Source organism: Pituophis catenifer, unplaced genomic scaffold (genome assembly GCF_029215685.1).
Source record: "Pituophis catenifer annectens isolate HBS135680 unplaced genomic scaffold, rPitCat1.0.hap2 SCAF_3, whole genome shotgun sequence".
Taxonomy (NCBI): Eukaryota; Metazoa; Chordata; class Lepidosauria; order Squamata; family Colubridae; genus Pituophis; species Pituophis catenifer.
Window position 1 is genome coordinate 51,647,066 of NW_027256883.1, and position 19,136 is coordinate 51,666,201.

The 19,136-nt window shown below is 35.5% G+C and overlaps 1 protein-coding gene across 12 annotated transcripts in view; it reads right to left on the reverse strand.

Annotated features, from left to right (window-relative positions):
- EPB41L3 (erythrocyte membrane protein band 4.1 like 3) overlaps positions 1-19,136 on the reverse strand; it is a 188,713-nt gene that overhangs the window by 45,017 nt on the left and 124,560 nt on the right. For 9 of the 12 annotated variants that reach the window (XM_070940610.1, XM_070940608.1, XM_070940618.1 and 6 more), the window contains exons 2-4: positions 12,762-12,949; positions 10,050-10,247; positions 118-222 (exon numbers count right to left, since the gene is read on the reverse strand). In XM_070940610.1, the coding sequence (XP_070796711.1) occupies positions 118-222; positions 10,050-10,247; positions 12,762-12,938 (480 nt within the window). In that variant the 5' untranslated portion in view covers positions 12,939-12,949. Of the gene's footprint in view, positions 1-117; positions 223-10,049; positions 10,248-12,761; positions 12,950-19,136 lie in introns of those variants that run through there. The other 3 variants (XM_070940614.1, XM_070940613.1, XM_070940615.1) reach the window with 2 other exon arrangements.

Genomic DNA, 19,136 nt, shown 5'->3' on the forward strand with positions numbered 1-19,136 from the left:
AGCTATAATTATTGTTAAGCAAAGCACTGGTCTCATTCTACAGCTGCTTATTCTTGGATTAAATATATTTGACCCCATGCCATCTCTTGATTTCCTGCAATAAATGATTAATTTTACCTTCTGATTTTCCATATCTCTGTAAGTGAGTCCAAAATAATCTTTTTCCAAGAGGTTCAGATGCTCACATACTTTGTCAAAAAGAATCTGGCCCTTTGAGCGCTTCTACAGATGGGGGAAAAAAATCAGAATGAGTTTCAAACTATCTTATCCTTGAACATCCTGCACTTTAAAAAAAAATAATGTTGCATAGAACAAGAACTCATTAAGCAATATTAGGCTTAATATACTTTTATTTATTCCAGGGACCAAACTTATTTCTCATTTGGTGGGGTGTATATTTATAATATAAATCACTTCGAGTTATCCCAATTCAAGATGCTGATACACTGCAACAATATTATGAAAGTATCTTTATTTTTTCATTTCATTTCTGAAAATGCAATTGAAGTAGTATTATGTGTTTACTCCTTAAAACTAGTTTCTAAGTTAAATGTTTCATTAAATCATGCTGCTTTACACTTTAATATATTCTTCATAGAGAAATACAATTATGTCCTACACTGCTGGTACACAATATTAACTTTCCCAATTGTCTGCATCCTGTCATATTTGCTCTGATCTTTCTAAGAATCTAATTCAGTAGGCAGAAATTAAAATTATTTTCAAGAACTTACAGTAAGTATGAGAATACAATATAATGTAATAATTCAACAAGAATATGTTTATGAATTTTCCACTCTTAATTTACCTGACTTTGAATAACATCTATTAAGTAAATATCCAGTTACTGACAACAAATAGGTATCATCTCTCCTTTTTACAATATATTGTAAAAAAGAGGTATCAGCTGTTGTTAAGACCTGCCTCTAAAGCTTCTTTTAATTTTTAACTAGCTCTTTTGCTTTTACTTCATCCCATTTTATTTTCAACTTTTAGTTTTCTTCTGCTGGAGATCTCCATTTTTATTATTTTTACTGCAGACTGATATTTTTATTATCTCTGCCATTTGTCCAGCTGCAAAGCTTATCCAACAAAGAAATGAGGACTTAAAAAACAAAAATAGCAATACCATAGCAATAGCATTTTAGGCTTATATATACTCCCCTGCAGTGGTTTACAGCACTCCCTTCTACATTTACAATGTAGAAGCCTTATTTGTGCATTGCTCCCAACAGTCTGGGTCCTAATTTTACAGACCTCAGAAGGATGGAACTCTGAGTTCCAAAGGGCAGGAGCCATGGCAGAAAAGGCTCTTCATCTTCCTTAACTGACAGGGTCCGTAGCATGTCCCTTCTGCTGGTGTGGGTAGAGCAGGCCAATCCCATAGGGGTAAGACAGTTCCTCAAGATAGCCTGGACCCATGTCATGAAAGGACTTTAAAGATGATAAACTACACACCTTGAATTTTACCTGGAACCAGCAGTCAGTGCAACTCACAGAATATTTGTATAACATGGACCATCTTGGGAGTCCCAAGAACTGCCTGTGCTGCCACATTCTACACCAGTTGCAGCTTCCAAATGCTCAAATACTATTCACGGGTAGTCCCATATAAATTGCATTCCTATAGTTCAAGCATGATTTGACATTAACTGTAAAATACCATTATATTTTAAAGGTTCCTCAGTGGACCAACAGGCTCCATGCTCTAGAACAGGGATGTCAAACTTGCATTATCAAATGTATTGTGACTGCTCCAGCAGTTTACCTCTTTGCAGCAAGCAGCAGAGCCCTGAAAACAGCTGAGAGCAAATCAGCTGAGAGTCAGGAGGCCGATCCAATCAACTTGTGCTAATTAGCCTGTGCTGAAGCTGAAAGGAACTGTTTTTTCTTGCTGTTTGCTTGCAAGGAGGTAACTGCTGCGAGGCAGAGGCCAAAGGGTGGGGGCCAGTGAGTGGGCGGGGCTACATTCGGTGTATAAGCCGCACCTAAATTTTCATCCCCTTTTAGGGGGGAAAAAGGTACGTCTTATACTCCGAAAAATATGGTAGTTTTATTTGTTTCATTAAATTTTTATGCTGCCCATTATGCTGTCCTATAATGCAACTCTGTTTTAGCTTAACGAAAATAAGAGTGAGGGAAGACATAATAACAGTGTTCTAAGACATGAAGGGCTGCCACAGGGAAGACGGTGTTAATTTATTTTCCATAGCATCTGAGGGTAGGACAAGAAGCAATGGGAGGAAGTTTGTCATAGCGAGATGCAACCTAGAAATTAAGGAGGAGTTTCTTGACATTGAGAACTGTTAAGAAGTGGAACAGCTTGCTTCTCTGAGTTATTGGTCCTCCATCCTGAAGCTTTCAATTGTTGGAGGTTTCCATTTGTCCGAGATAGTATGAAAGCAAGAGGCTGGACTAGAAGACCTCGAAGGTCTCTATGATCCTATGATTCAGACTGTCTCTGAGAATTACTTACAACTCTTATTAAATTGCTGATAAATGAATGAACTGTTAAAAGGCCAAAGCCATAATAGTCATGAAACATAGATAGCAGACTCAGGTATAAGAGCTGGAGGTAACCAAGAGGCTCAAGGCAAAAGTTGAAAAAAAACCCAATTTAGGCAAACTTTCTATTGTAATACCCCAAAGATGTTTTACAGTTTTCTCTTGAGTAAATTTCCTTAAGTACCTATATGCCATAAATCCACCCATGAAAAATGCAACCTCTAAATAAGAACAAACAACCACAAACAGAATATAATATTTTCCTCAACATCTGTCCAGTCCCGATGTGCTCTAACGTGAGTAAGACTATACATTTATTGGTGTGGGAATTTTCTGAAATGTAATGCTTAGATTTATATGTTGACATATAAAGATAATTGATTGCTATACTGTGGATTATTTTTTTTGTTGTTCTTTTATGGTATACTTATAATCAGTGGTGAAATCTAAAATTTGTTACTACCGGTTCTGTGGGCGTGGCTTGGTGGTGGTGGTGGTAATGTCACTGGGTGGGCGAGGCCATTTTTTTTTACTTTTAAAACCATTTTTTCTGTGAAGAGGTTGTAAAAAAATGCTTTTAAATGCCTCTGATGATCCAAGCTGAGTTACCTGATCGGCAGAGACTTTTTTTCTTTTAAATGCCTCTAACGATCAAGCAACTCAGGTTGGATCGTCAGAGGCATTTAAAAGAAAAAAACCGTTTTTTTCTTTTAAATGTCTCTGATGATCCAAGCGGAGTTGCCTGATCGTTAGAGGCATTTAAAAGAAAAAGTCTCTGCCGATCAGGCTTGGATCGTCAGAGGCATTTAAAAGAAAAAAAGGATTTTTTTTCTTTTAAAAGCCTTTGATGATCCCAGCTGAGCCGCGCGATCATCAAAGGCTTTTTTTTTTTTACTTTTAAAAGCATTTTTTCGGCCGAAGAGGTTGTAGAAGAAATGCTTTTAAAAGTAAAAAAAAAAAAAAAAAAGCCTCTGATGATTGTGCGGCTCAGCTGGGCATGGGGGGGGGGGGGCAGGGATTTTTGCTACCGGTTCTCTGAACCACCCGCTCCATTGCTACCGGATTGGGTGATCCGGTCCGAACCGGGAGCATTTCACCTCTGCTTATAATCCTTTTTGTTAAGTTCTCACTAAAAAAACCCAACCTTCTTGCTTATCTTGTCTAAAAACAACTTTGTCTCATGACTTTTTCTCTCTGTATGGATGGGCATTAATTATCCCATACCCTGAAACCAAGTAATTTTGAAGCCTATAGGTCCCACAGGAAACTTTTATCTTGTTTGCTGTCCGAATTATCCAAAGAAAACCCTGGTTTTCAGTAATCACTTCAAGTGACAACAGAGAAGAGACATATTGTTAGACCTTAATGTAACAATTGAGACATCATATCACTGAATTATTTTCCATTTTCCTAGCAGTCTGTATTATACTATTCCTGCAGCCTCTTTCTAACACTACAAACTTTTTCTCTCTTCAACCATTTGAGTTTCTTTTCAGTACATAAGCTTTTCTTTGAATGGTAATCTCTTTGCTTGCATTAAAACTCTTCCATTGTAATACCCAAACCTCCTTGACCTTTCCCTTTGTCTCTTTTCACGGAAATATTTAGATTCCTACAAGTAATTTTTACTTCTATTTGTCTAAATATATGTAAGTGGGTACAAATAAGAGTAAGTTGCCAAAGATACAAAAGTAATTCATTTTTCAATGAAATTTAGGATTCACAATGTCCACTGAAATGTTATTTAATGCAATGGTAATGACTATTATTTGGAATAAAGCTTCAGACATTAGATTCCCAATAAAGGAATATCAACAATATTTATAGGAATATTTCATTACTTCACTCTCTTTCATTATGCAATTATTACCTTTTAAAAGATCATGGCTTGTTGCTTAGTGAATATATTTGTTCTTATCACCACAACTAGCATTTTTAACAGATGCTCTTTACCATACTTTAAAAAAATAAAACTGATATGAATTTTAATTTTTATAACTAACAATTTCGTTCAGATATTTTTTCATGCTCATTTCTCTCTTGACATTCTGAGAAATATGCTGACTCATTCCTGAAACATTAAGTTCCCTTGGAAAACCACATTAATTTTCAATAAAACTAAAGGAACAGTATTACAGACGTGTTTGAGAGACTGCAGAAACTTAGAGTAGTTTTGCAATTCATAATTTCATTTAAAGCCTCTGAATGAACTTGAAATTAAATTCAAAAGTCTATGATAATAATTCTTAACTGGGAGAGACAGGTCTTTAAGCTCTTGTGGAAGGTCAGGAGGATTGAAGCCAACCTCACTTTTGGGGGGGGAGGCAGTGGTAGAATTCAAATTTTTTTGCTACTGGTTCTGTGGGCATGGCTTGGTGGGCGTGGCAGGGGAAAGATACTGCAAAATCTCCATTCCAACCCCACTCTGGGGCCAGCCAGAGGTGGGATTTGCCGGTAGTCCGAACTACTCAAAATTTACGCTACTGGTTCTCCAGAACCTGCTGAATAGCACCCCTGGGGGCGGGGGAGATTTTCCAAAGGCCAGGCACAACAGCAGAAATGCTCTTCTCCTGGACTCTGCCAGCCAGAATACTCTGGCTGATGGGGCCCACAGCATGCCTCCTCTGCCAGCATGTCTTGCCAATCCCAGTGGGATGAGACGGTCCCTCAAGTAGCTTACTATAGAAAATTACAGAGCGAGAGGAACATAATGAAATGTAAATGCCTATTTTACAATAGTAATTAACACAAATCTGGATAGTAATTTACAAACTGAGAGAACAGCTATGCAAATAGATATCCTTAAATAAATCTGCATAGAAATGATGCAAAACTGAACACTTTCTCCTTTGGATTGCAACAGTTATATTTCATCTTCATTTCTCTATATCAAGAGCAGCTACACTGTAGTAAGAAAGTAGTAAGAAATGCATAGCATACAGTAGTAGCTTAAGAAGTTGCTTATTATTTGCCATATTCTTTGTGATGGGAATTATTTATTGTGTCATGCTCTGATAAGCTTAGCTGTTAAGAATTAGGTGACTGCAGTGCAAAACAAGCACAGTCGGCAGTTAAGTGGAACAATCATTAAGAAGTGCAACAATTTGTTGGACTAACAATCTGAAAAAGCCAGTAGTAAGCTAAGCAAACAGCCAAACAAATATTCAACAAAGGGCTACCAATTCTTGTTAAATCTGTGATTGTGATAAGACTGACTCTGAAATCAAATCAAATTAGAACTCTTGTTCTAAGCGTTCTAATTTTCACCGAGTAGTTCTCAGTAAAAAGAATAGCTATGAATATGCTTTTAGTAGAAAAAGCATTTGATCACTATGCAGGTTGTTAGCTTGCTTAAAAGTCAAATAAATTCAAGTGTTGGAATTGAATTGACACTAGGTTCCTAGACGTCATCATTTCCATCCAAAGGGCAATTATTACAATCCTAAATCAATATTTGTTTCCTGGGTCTCATCGTTCCATATTACAAACCACTGCTTCTTTATCTTCTTTAATTTAGTCTAGTTCTGTGATAGCTTTCACTCATTTCCAATGAGTTTCCAAATCTGTTTTCTAGGCAGTCTTTTATTCTTGTAGCGTATAGGGAAAAAGCATAGAAAGTCACAAGCAGCTGATAGAGCACTCTACATGTGTTTATAGGAAGAAGCACAGGATAAGCGAGATGGGAAACAGAATTACATGCCTTTTTAAAAGGTTAGAATTAATTGAAATGAATAATTTCTAACATGCATATTCAGTTCATTCTCCAAAATGATTTAATGAGACTAGCAATGATAATTGAACACCAATCCCAGCCTCTTTGAATACACACTCAATCTGGAAAAGCTATGTTGAATGTTCAGAACATCAAATGACAAATAACCATCAATTCCAACAAAAGTGCTTCTTTGTGCGCTGATAATGTTTGTATGTTAATTGCCTTTTTAAGATCACAGCAGTCCATTTAAATACACTTTTAAAAAGTCAAACAAAAACCACTTTTTTTTCAAATGCTTTAAAGAACATGACAGGGTAACTTAAAAATATAGAAAACACAATCCAATATTTATTGTCTATATACAGTATATACCATTATCTATATCTCTCTCTATCTTTCTCCATCCATCTATCCATCTATCCACTTATCTATCTCTTTATCTCTATCTACCTATGGAGGTTTGAAATCTTATAATACAATTAAAAGGCTACACACAATTTCAAAGCAAGTATGGAGGTAGCGGTGGTCTAATGATCCATGTGACCAAAAAAGATGGATGGATGGATGGATAGATGGCAGGCAGGCAGGCAGGCAGGAAAGAAGGGTAGTGATAAAAAACGATCTAACTACTGAACAATTACCTTACATGCTAGTAAAATAATGCTTAAGGTTTGGCAATCCAGATTTCATCTATGTATGGAATGGCACTGTCAAGTATATAAACAGGCTCTTAAGAGTCAGAAGACCTGATATCAGACTGTTGAAATCTACCGTTTAATGAGAAAAGTAAACAGTTCCACAAATATTTTGATTCCTGCTTTATTGATTATAAAAGGTTATTGACTATGTAGTAGACCACTGGTAGTGATTAAGGCACCAGAATAGAAATTGGGAGACTGAGTTCTAGTCTTGCCATAGGCATGAAGTCAACTGGTGTCTTTGGGCAGTCATTCACTCAGCTCTAGGCAAACCACATCTGAAATCTTGCTAAGAGAACTGCAGGGACTTTTCCAAGCAGTCGCCAAGAGCCAACAGTCACTCAAAGAAACACAAACAAAAGAAACTTGCTTAAAAACATTAGTGTACCATGCCATTTTATTAGCCTATAGAAGAATTTGTTTGATTGCCAAAAAGCAAACAGATGGAACAAAATACAGCACAGATAAATGGTTCAAAAATGAAAAATAGAGTATTAAGATTGTAAACTGTCCTCCTATTTATTTAGCTTATATGCAGCACATATAATGAGGGTTAGAAGAAATAAAAATTGGAATTAAAATTGTTGGGAGAAATATCAACTTCAGATATGCTTTGAAGACTGGAAGCAAGGAAGATTAAGAAATTTTTTGCCAAGGGTGAAACAAGAAAGGACAAATATTGACCGCTGCTCACTGTAAGATTTATATTAATATGGATAATAATAAAATGCAAATAGATGGAAAATACATTGCAGTAGCAACTCTTCATTGGCTCAAAAATTCACAGGCATGACTATAGCCATGAAATAAACATCCACCACTTATGACCAAAATAACGATAGCTCTAAAATAGACAAAACATTAAGTGCAGAGATGTCACCTTGACAACACAAGTATGCCATAGTTTCCCAAGTTCTAACATATAGCAGGAGAAGTTTACCATAAAAAAGACTGAGCAAAGAAAAACTGATGTTGCAGAAAATTGTTGCGAACAGATTATTCATTACCAGAAGAAATAAAACTGTTTACTGGAAGCACTGATAATGAAGATAAGGCTTCAATTCTTTTGACAGATAATGAGAAGGCAAAAGTCACTGGAAAATACTTCTACTTGGAAAAATTGAAGGCAATCAAACAAAAAAAAAGTTAGATAGGAGACAAGATGATTAGATACTATCACTGATGACTTAAGCAGGCATTTGTAAGAATTCAAAGGAGATGTTACTGACAGAAAACTGTGACAAATTCCTACACATCATGTCACAGATATGAACTACAATAAACAAAATCTATAATAGTTGGGGGATGTTAACAGCTACTTTAGATAAAATAGAAAAATTTAGAATCCCCAGCTCAATCCAATATGAAATACTTTTTGATTTGGCATCCTGAGATAGACAGGTAATCCCAAACATATTAAGGAAGAAACTGTGGGTATAGTATACACGCAAGATGACAGAAGTTAAACACGTTCCTTTTGAATATAAACCTCCCAATTGCAGTAAGGTCACCTCTCTTCTTTCATAAAGAAGGAGGCCTAGGTTGCCTACAATATTGACAAATGTTCTAGTATTATATTTTTTAAAGAATCTATTCAGCTTCAGATGTAACTAAATGATGCCGATTTGGTACATTGCTATATTTCTTTTATATATGGGGATTTTCCTCAGACTGAGATCCATCAAAATTACTTCCAGGATTAATGGTGGCAGCAAATTTAACAGGAAATGCAGAATTTAAGATTCAGCTACCTCTCAGCACAAAAGCAATGATTTGACTTATTGTCTTGAGAAATGTTTTCTGGTAGTACTAGATCAGGGCTTAAAGAAAGACCATCTAGAATGGACAGATCAGCACAGCCAGACACATAAAAGTGTAGAACAGTGGAAGTACAATCTCAGATATTTGTTTTCCTTGTTTTCATTGGACAGCTCCCTGCTATTTTGATCATCTCAAATCATGTTCTGCTGGACAGCTCCTTAACTTCTGCGACCAGAAGTTGAGCCACTTGGTGGAAGTGGGGCATAGCAACCAAGACAACACAGGAGAATGTTGGGTATAAATCTGGAAGTCTTATGACATTATACTATTCTTGGCCTTGGTCTCCATTGATTTTTTTAAAAAGTAATCCTATTACCTTGTGACAACAAATTCCCCAAATCAACTATGCATTGATTGTTCCAAATCGAGTGCCAATTAATTTAACTAATGTTCTTGCAAGGATTTATTTATTGAAGAATATAATTTCTATCATATCTTATTTCATAAGCTAAGGAGTTCTGAACAGTAATTTTGCTTACAAATAAAATGCTCCAGCTCTTTGATCAATTTATTGCCTCTCCCATCTCAGACAAACCTCTTGAAAGAGAATATACTATCCAAATCTATAGCTAATAGTCCAAACATAGAGTACAAAACAATCTATTGTCAGGCATTATTATGTATTTTTTTAAAAGCTTTATGACCGAGAGAAGCCCTTATACTGCAGCCTTCAAAAAAGACACAGCTAATGAATCCTAATGAGTTGCTATTGTTACCTTTTATTTATAAAGATTATATTCTGAGTGAAAATCTTAACTACCAAGTGCATAATTATGTAAGACTCTTTGAAAGAGAGTATTTCTCCTTTCTATTGTAGTTTCCACTATTGTTGTTTTTTCCTACTGGTATCACTGATGAATCGAGTACCGTATTTTTCGGACCATAAAACGCTCCAGACTATAAGACGCACATTAGCTTTAGAGGAGGAAAACAAGAAAAAAAATCTGCCTCTGTGGCCCATTTGCCACCGCTGCGGCCCGTTCACAGCGAATAGGTGGTGGCAATAGGCGGTGGTGGCAACCTCCACCGCCTAGAACAGCTGATCGGCGCTGCGCCAACCCCTTCCCCCCACCGCAATATTCACTCTATAAGACACACAGAAATTTCCACCCACTTTTGGGGGGGGGGAGTGCGTTTTATAGTCTGAAAAATACGATATATATTTCCTTATTTAGGGAGGCATTCTCTTTATTTATTTTTTAAAAGGAAATTTCAGTGAAATCACACATCAATTGTATACACCTAAATCACCTAACTTAACATTATGTGCATAAATCTATCTCTAGAAGTTCCACTTTTTACATTTTTACCTCTACTTCACAGCCATATTCGGAGCCATCCAGTAGGATTACTTTGCACTGCATACTTTTTGGTTTTTTCACAATCTTTAAAGGAGAGCGGGAGAGTTTGCTCGAGGATGATTTTTGGGAGAGTTTGTCGTCTTCAAACTGCTGATATTCCAGCTGCTTTGCCACTGCAGCAGCAACTTCAAGTTCTTTGTCGGTGGCCTAGAAACAGAAGAAAATTCAATTCCAGTTTCAGAATAAAAATGGGCAATCAGAGCAGGCTTTATCATGCAGGCATCCCTTTGTAGAAGCCTATTCAGAACCCATTTTAAAATAGGCATATACATTGTATTGGAAAAGAGATAAATCACTTATTTCAGTAATTTGTGAAGGCTTTTTGGGTTAATGAAACTGCTACTCTGCTGTTGTGTAGCTTTTTTTTTTTTTTTTTAGGAAAGTGCTAAAGGAAACTGCAATATAGTAACTCGTTTAAAAATAAAGTCAAATAACCTGAATAGAAAAAGATCCTACATTGCAATGATTGTTAAAAATGTTCCTTTTTTTGAAATCTCAGATGTTGTAATAGTCCCAAAATATGCTACCATACCAAGCAATTGCTTTTCAGTACCAGCAGCATTTTTTAAATAATGGCTTTATATATGTTAGGTTTTTCTACCACTAGCTAACAAACATATTTAAAAGCAGAGGAACTACAAAAATAATTTAAAAAGTTAAAACTTTATAAATTAATTTGTTTTTAATGATAGTAAAATGAATACCTATTTTGGTTTGAAATGACCTCAAAATAGGCCTGCAACCTACACTACTGACTTTCATCACTGTTTCTACAAATGCCTCAGGCATTGTAACATGCTTCCATGGGATTAAAATAAATTCAGAAAAAACTTTAATCTGCTTTCAGATGTAAGATCATATAGTGTGTAATATATAGAGAAGTGCAAAAATCCCTTAGAATAATACAGCCCATATAGAGAAGAATTATATTCCCCCGTTAAAATATATTAAAAATAAATAAGAAAAAAAACTATTTTTTCTATTCTAGGAAACATTTATGTCAAGCATAAACACCAACATCTACAAATAGCTAAGCAAGAGAAAAAATTTTCCCCCTTTTTTGGATTTGACTGCCACAGGTTTATTCTTACATTTATTTCTACTGTGCATCAAAAATAACAACACCAAAAAGAACAAATTAAGAACTTTTCGAGCAGGTACCAAAGCTATCCAAGAGTTGTTTTATACAGCAAAATATTTTCACATGAAGTTCATCTTCCTACAGAGTCCTGACAATCTGTTCATTAAGTTTACCTACAACAAGGTTACCACAGAAAGACAATACATCCATTATATATTCATGTTCTTTCAATGGTACTGGACCCTTTTTGAGAGATTTGGATGTAATCTGAAGATCTGGCCAAAGGATTAACAATATCTAACAAACATTTTCTGATTAAAATAATTTGAAGCAACAATGAAAACGTTTAAATCTTGGTGACAATTTCTTCTGAAAATTCTGTGTTCTTAATCCAGAATAATTTTACATATTTTAGCTATAAATTTGAGTGTTTAAAGGCTGTTTTTAATATATCAACTATTAACATTGCAGACAGTAGGATACCAATTGCTGAAAATATGTGTGTGTGTGTCGAAAATGTGTGTGTTCAGCAATTAGCATCCTACTGTGTATGCGTGTGCACACACACACTACATATGCTGGTCTACGTTCAACCTGGAATGTAGCATGAATGATGTCCCCCTCAAGCAAAAAGACCTTCATTCCTGAAACTCTGCATAGGTTCTGCAGGGTACTGTGGGAACCCAGGAATTGTGTGAATTTACAGCTCTCCAAGTAGAATGAAACAGTTGGACATGCCAATATATTTATTTCAGATCATGTAGAGGTTAAGTTCACTGCACATCTTTTAGTCTTTAGTAAAAAAAATATGTATAGCAATCCTTTGGATTTAGATTTATACCCCGTCCTTTATTCAGAAGCTCAACGCAGTATATACAGCACATCTTCCTGTGAAATGTTTTTTGCTGACAGTTACTGATACTGACACTAGTGACTGAGTAAATTTCCATGACTGCAGAGAACTAAGACCTAACTTTAGTCTCATTGGCATTTGTGTGACATGTTAATCAAGAAAAATAAATTCATACTAATTTCAGCAAATACTTTACTTTAATCACGCCAGTAAAATGGAACAAAAGATACAAGTAAAATCTAACAACAAATCAAAATTATGTTACATATTGGAGATACTCTCCTTTTCATAACAGCAATGGACCGAAAAAGATCAATTTTGGAGGGCAGACAACTGGGCTCATTACCCCCAAAATATGTGACTGAAATAAATTTAAAAACTTCTAACATAATTTGCCTCATTTTTACAAAAATGCTTCATTGTAATTATATAATTTTAATAAAAATAGTCTTAAAAGAAAAAAAAAACACTGAGCCTTTGTTTCGTTATACTTTCTAGAATCGATTTTGATTTCTGTGAGTGACAATGTGCTATCTCTCCCTGCAAAATACTCTCCAAATGAGCTTAACTATCATTTCTATAAAATTCTCATGGAAGGCTACTCCAGCTCAAAATGATGCATGCTATAATATTTATTATGTATAACACTTGTCACTATAATAATCCTAATCTCTAACACAATAGGTTAGTGCCATACTGAGGAAAGGCAATTCCCTAAATAACTTGCCTGTTCCTTTTTTACAGGAGTGCTATGGGCTGCAACGCTAGAAAATTGTTCTAATGCATTCTGGTGCTCTTCCTTCGCTTGCTGTTCTTGGGTTGCTTTTTCTTGTTCACCAGATGTTTCTTTCTGCTCTTGATCCTGATCTTTGGATTCAGAGTCTGAACCAGATTCTGTAGTCATGGTTGATTATCCTACAATAAAAGGAAGAATCGTGAGGTTCAGAATTGTAACAATCCAAAAAGCATACAAGAAAGGTTGATTAACAAAATATTTATATATAATAATATTTATACAACATTATTACAAGTATCACATGTATAGTTCACCAAACTAGGATCACTTGCAAATAGTGACTACGTCCAACTCTACCCTCCTTCACATGGAGCCAATCTGAGCAAGGGCTGGGTAATTTATTTTGAATGCAGGATGTTCCTAACTCCAGTTACTGAAAGTACTAGCTAGAAATTAATTTGCTAGCGCCTCAATGCTTGTTCAGAATTGCAAAATTCAAATATATATATATATATATATATATATATATATATATATATATATATATATATATATATATATATAAAATCCCAATTAAATACACAATAATTTTTCATGATTATCTTTGACATCTCAGGAAAATCGAATGTCTGATTCTGCAAAGTATTCCTGCTGTTGAAGAATATATCTCAGCCATCTGCCTGAAGAGGGAAATGCATGAATTGGCTAGAGAATCTTCAAATTCCTTTTATTCAGATGTGAGATATGCAGGGAAGTTGTACTGGCATTAATTTTAAAGTTAGTTCAACAGTCTAACCTACCCAGGATTTTCCTTTTATACAAGGAGTCAAGATTGCAAATACAGTCTTGCTTCGGACTTTCTGCCTGAATGAGTGTAGTCTGGGGAGAGGCAGGGCAGTGCTAAAGTACATCTTGAGTCTTCAGCCTTCTGTGGCACTCAGCTGCTGCACACCTAAGTTTACGGAGCTTTCTAGATTAGGCAGGGTGCAGTACAAGTTGTAGTACTAGCACAACATGTACAAAAAGGAAAATATTTAACTCCAATGCACAACCGTGAGAAAGTGCAGGGTATGCACTTAGGCGAAGGACTAAGTGATAGAACAAGTGCAACAGGATGGGCGTGAAAACTGCATAGCTAAATTAAGAGTGAGAGGAAAAAGAAAAATGTGCATGTGCTATGTTTGCGAGCTGCCTGCCATACCCAAAGGCCAGTCAGAATTTAGAGAAGGACACATGTGGGTGATAACACCAGAGGCAATGGGATATTTGAGAGGAAGGCTCAGAAGCTGAGGTTCCTTGTGTGCGTGCATAATGCATATTGCTCGCTTGACTGAGCAGAACACTTACAGGACTTATGGAGAAAGAAAGAGGACAGCAATGCAATTTCTACACACAACCCATTTACCAGTGGCTATAATTGTAAAAATCCATCATGGGAAAGATATGAGGGTTGTTTCTATCAGGGTGGACCAAGCTCAATAATAAGAGTACTTGGGCAAGATACTAAAAGTGTCAAAGCAGCTGAAAGACCTATCTATTCACTATCTCACACAGGATTGTTACTATGGAGAAAAATAAGAGGAAGTCCTAAAAATGCTACTTAATGCTTCTAAACAAGAGTACAATCCAAAACATTTCGTATAAAATCAGTACATCATATTTCCTATCAAAGTCTATTCAGAAACGAACAGTAAATAGCTGTGGTTGTGGATTCAAGACACTTCCCTCCTCAATATTATAGGCATCTGAGTCATCTGGGATGCTTGGCATAGCTGCTTTGAAGACTCTCCCACATTGTCCGTGCTTAAGTTTACATGGACATGGAAAAGTTTAATAAGTAGTTATTTGTGTGTGTGCTTGTGGAAATACTGTAATTTGGAAAAGTTTTCAAAATAACAGTGAAAGCTGACTCAACACTTTGAAGTGAAATTGGACAGGAGCGTACAAAACAATTAGAACAGCAGTTCTTCTGTGCTAGAACTTTTTGAAAGTAATGGTTAGAATTAATGTTATTATTTTTTGCCAGGGTGTCTTCCTGCCCAGAAGGAAATTGAAAAGGATCTGTAAGAGACCTAAAATATAAAGCCATCTACTAATTTTTTTCCTTACATTCCTTTTAATGAAAATACCTATGTCTCTGGGGGAAATGATTGTTGCACTGAATTCAAGGAATGCTAGGGCTAAGACTTCTACATATGGACAGCAAAAAATTCTTTACATGATAGCTGAAAAAAATTTAGATTTTTCTAGATCTCTTTGCTGCTGTCTAGAGGCTATCCGGATGTTTTCCAATCCAGGTGGCCTGTTCTGAACCTCATAGTTTCCATCACCAAAACACCTAGAACTGTTTTGATGAGAACAGTAAACTTTCTAATTTTGTTCCACTGAATTGCAGCTAAATTGAAACAGCTGGATGCAATTTGGGGCTAGCAGCATTTTATTTCAAGCTCTAAACCAACCAACCAACCAACCAACCAACAAATGCTCCTTTTTGTGCACCACCTTTCCTGGGAAAGCTTTGCATATCTTTGATAACAGTTAAAAATCATTTCGTCTTTTCAACTTTGTAAACACATGAACACATGAATTCATCTATGGATGTTTCTGGGTAATTATTTTACAGAAATGTAAATAATGAAATGGGTACAGACAACAGCATTGGACTGCCTAACACTGAGATATATTCTTTCTTACATCACGATATTAACACGCCCTATATTAAAACCACAGTTAAAAATTATTTTAGGCAATTAATTTTGGCAAAGGACATGTTTTCAGCAGTTAGTAAAACACAGCAAAATTAAAGCTTTATTCTTCAAAGCTACCAGGATCTAAATATTTCATTTGGCATGTTTTGCCTACTGCAACTGACAGGATGAGGTCAAACTGCAGACACAGTTCTTGCAAACATTGTAGCAGAGTTTGATAAAATACGGAAGTCTGTATCTGCTTTTGGTACGGTCTGTATTTATATTTTTCTTTTTAATTATAAGTTGTCCAAGTCCCTTATTTTCTCCCTAGCTAAGAACAAATTAACCACTTATGTTCTATCTCTTCTCCGTTTATCTTTTAAATCCATCACTAAATCTCAATTTGCTATTTCCACAAGCATCAAAGTTTTTCAGGAATATGGCAAGTGTGTCCTATTATTTTTATATTGCCTTCTTTCCTTTTATAACACAGACAGAAAGTTAGAGATCAAAGTAAAACTACTGAAACAGTACGTCAACCCACATACCATGGTATGAACATGTTAATTATAAAAATTAAAAATATATAATTTGGATGGTCTTCTGAACTGAAGTTATTCCTTAATTTCTGAAGGGCAATTCATAAATCAGGCAAATGGATTCCCTAACTGTGAAAAACGTTAATTCCTCATCTGTCTCCACAGAGCACACACCTGTTCAGATATCTATGCAAATAGATGATGCATAGTAACACTATGCACAATGCCAATACAGAGATTGTATTCATAGACATGAGGAAAATGGTATGTAAGAAAGTATCCATTTGCTAAGGGAAAAGCTGACTGCATTCTCCAGCATTTTTGTTCTTATTTTACTACAAGCATTTGGGAGATTCCAAATTTTATAGCCCATATAATGTAACAGCTCTTCATTATATTATAATACCATGTAATGTAATACACAATACATATGTTGCTTTATTCTGGTTGAATAGTAGGTATCAGTAATTCCTTTTTTTTTAAAAAAAAAAAAATCAAGTTTGGGGAGGGGGGATTTGAGAGATTAAGAGTGATGTGCAGTAGAAAATTCTATTTTAATGTGGCAAATGCCATTAAGCAAGTCAGCACGTTGTTAAAATTAGAAGTCACCAACAGACATTTCACCAAATAACAATGAAATAGCATGCATGAAAATGACATTTTTGCTTTGATATGATCAATTACCGCATATACAACCGAAACAGTGTATTTTATATTTTGTACTAGATTTGATAATGTATTGCATAAGTCTGCCTTTTGATTCTTTTGATAACACTACGAAACTACTCCCATCTTTTGTGGATTTCAAAAGCTCTTAAGACATAATGAGACCTCAGATGCAGGATTGTTACGTCTATAATTTATTAATATGATAAGAGTAAACCCATGTCCATTAGAAAACACTGAATACCAGGAGCTACACAATCTAATGGTTTCTGCTACAAATAAGTACATTAATAAGGATTACTCAGACTTGTCACTTCTGGTAATATGCATGCATAGACATTAATAATTTAGTCAAGACACAAAAGATCTTTTCAACATGAGAAAAAGCAATAATTTGAAAAATTAGTGTCAGCGTTGTCTCTGTAAATAAATGCATATAAAATAAAAATATAACGTCCATAAGTATAAGCAGAGCCTATCATATCATACTGGGTTTATTCTACAATTTCACTTTCTACTGTTATTACTGCTTCTTAATGAAAAACAGAGTACAAGTTTTTTCTTTGTTTTTCCTTTTCTGCTTGCAAACTTCAGTTATGCTGGTTATATACTGCTACAATATACTGTAGAATGACAGAACTACAGATAACAATGAGAACATTCACGCTAAAAAGTTTACCAAGCTGATATTACATGTAAGCAGGATCACTAGCAGTAGCATTTTATTATATAATCTAAAGTTTTACTGACGTTGAGAGCATGAGAAAATATTCTCACCACACCAAGTATTTCAATCAATTATTACCAAATAAATCTATTATAAAATAGAAACAGTTCTAATGAATTCATTCAGAATTTGAAATTCATAGATATTAGACAATGTCAAAATTCTTATGTAATTTGAAATATCCTTCTTGATTAACTGGTACTAAATCATTCATTTGTTCCATACTTTTTAAAGTACTAATATAGCTGCCTAAATTGGTTTTCAATATTCAAAATTGGAATTCAATATAGTAATTTGTATGAATGACGTTGTGGGAAATAGCAAAGGTAACACAAGATGTTTCAATTAATAAAATAGCCATTTCTTTAAAAAAAAAAAAAAAAAAAAAAGCAAGGCACAAAACCTCTGATGCCGCCATTGTAATTCTTTCATGTTGCTATATTCATTTCTTATTATAAATTTGCATAATTATCAAATCTTTATGGCAGCAGAATGTTTTGAAAATTAGAAGACTGCTTTATGTAACTACTTTTGTAAACCCGTTACAAATTAATTATAGGATCTATCCGGATGGCTCACTTAAAAATGTTCTCAATCCTTGAAATTGCAGAAAATTAAACCACAATAAAATATGCTGCCTCTGTGCTAATTCCTACCCTTTGTCTGTATCCTGCTTAGGCTAGCTGAGGATGGTGGTGTCTATTTTGGCTCTGTTAGGGCCTGTGGTAAAGTGGTCACCGAACACTATTATCTTAAAAAGAACATACTACTTTAAAACTGGAATTAAGGATAATTTAAAACTGTCTCATCTGAACAGAAGATAAAATAATGTCATGAGGCCACAGCAAAACAGTAGGATGATAGGAATATCCGTATCATGGTTAGGAGATTGGGGAGAAAAGATTTTAAGTTATAGCAACTTCGCAGGCTTTCAGACAATACCATGTTAACAAGTGTTGGTTGGCCAGAAGGGGAGAACAGTAACTTAAATACATACAATCTCCTTTCCCACTATCTTGAAGATCATAATTTTGAAAGCAGGACTTTGTAAATTGGCAACATGAAAAAGCACACTAAATTGGTAATTAATTTCAAAATTTTCAGGTCATATTATTTAAGGACATTAATAGTAAAAAGCATTTTTAGAACAAAGCAGTTGCCATAAAAAATTATGTTCCTTTTTTGTTCAAATTCAAGAACCTACTGCTCCTGGACTTCAGACCAAGTGGTCGCCAGGGCGGGTTTGGACCAATGCCCCTTCTCCTAAGAGCTCCCGGGACAGTCCAAGGATGGGACTTACCAAAGCTGGCAGATCTAAGGGTGGGACGCCGCTTGGTCAGAAGTCCCCATATCTGCATGCACTCTTTGCAGGACTCTCCATCCAAAGGACGCTTCCAACGAAGCAAAAACGTCTAACTTGTAATGACAATAAAGGGCAAGGGAGAAGCCCATGTTGCCGCTCTGCAAATGTCTTCAATGGACGCTTGTGTCGCCCATGCCGCTGTTGTGGCTGCACTTCTTGTAGAATGGGCAGTCACCCCTCTGGGAGACAGTAAGGCCTGTACCTCATAGGCCTTAGCTATACAAGCCCTCAGCCAACAGCCTATTGTCGAAGGAGTTACCTTGGCACCCCTCGATGAAGGATGGAAAGACACCAACAGTGCCGCCGTCTTCCTAGTAGAGGATGTCCTCTTGATTTAAATTCAGATGGCCCTCCTTACATCCAAGGTATGCCATTTCTTTT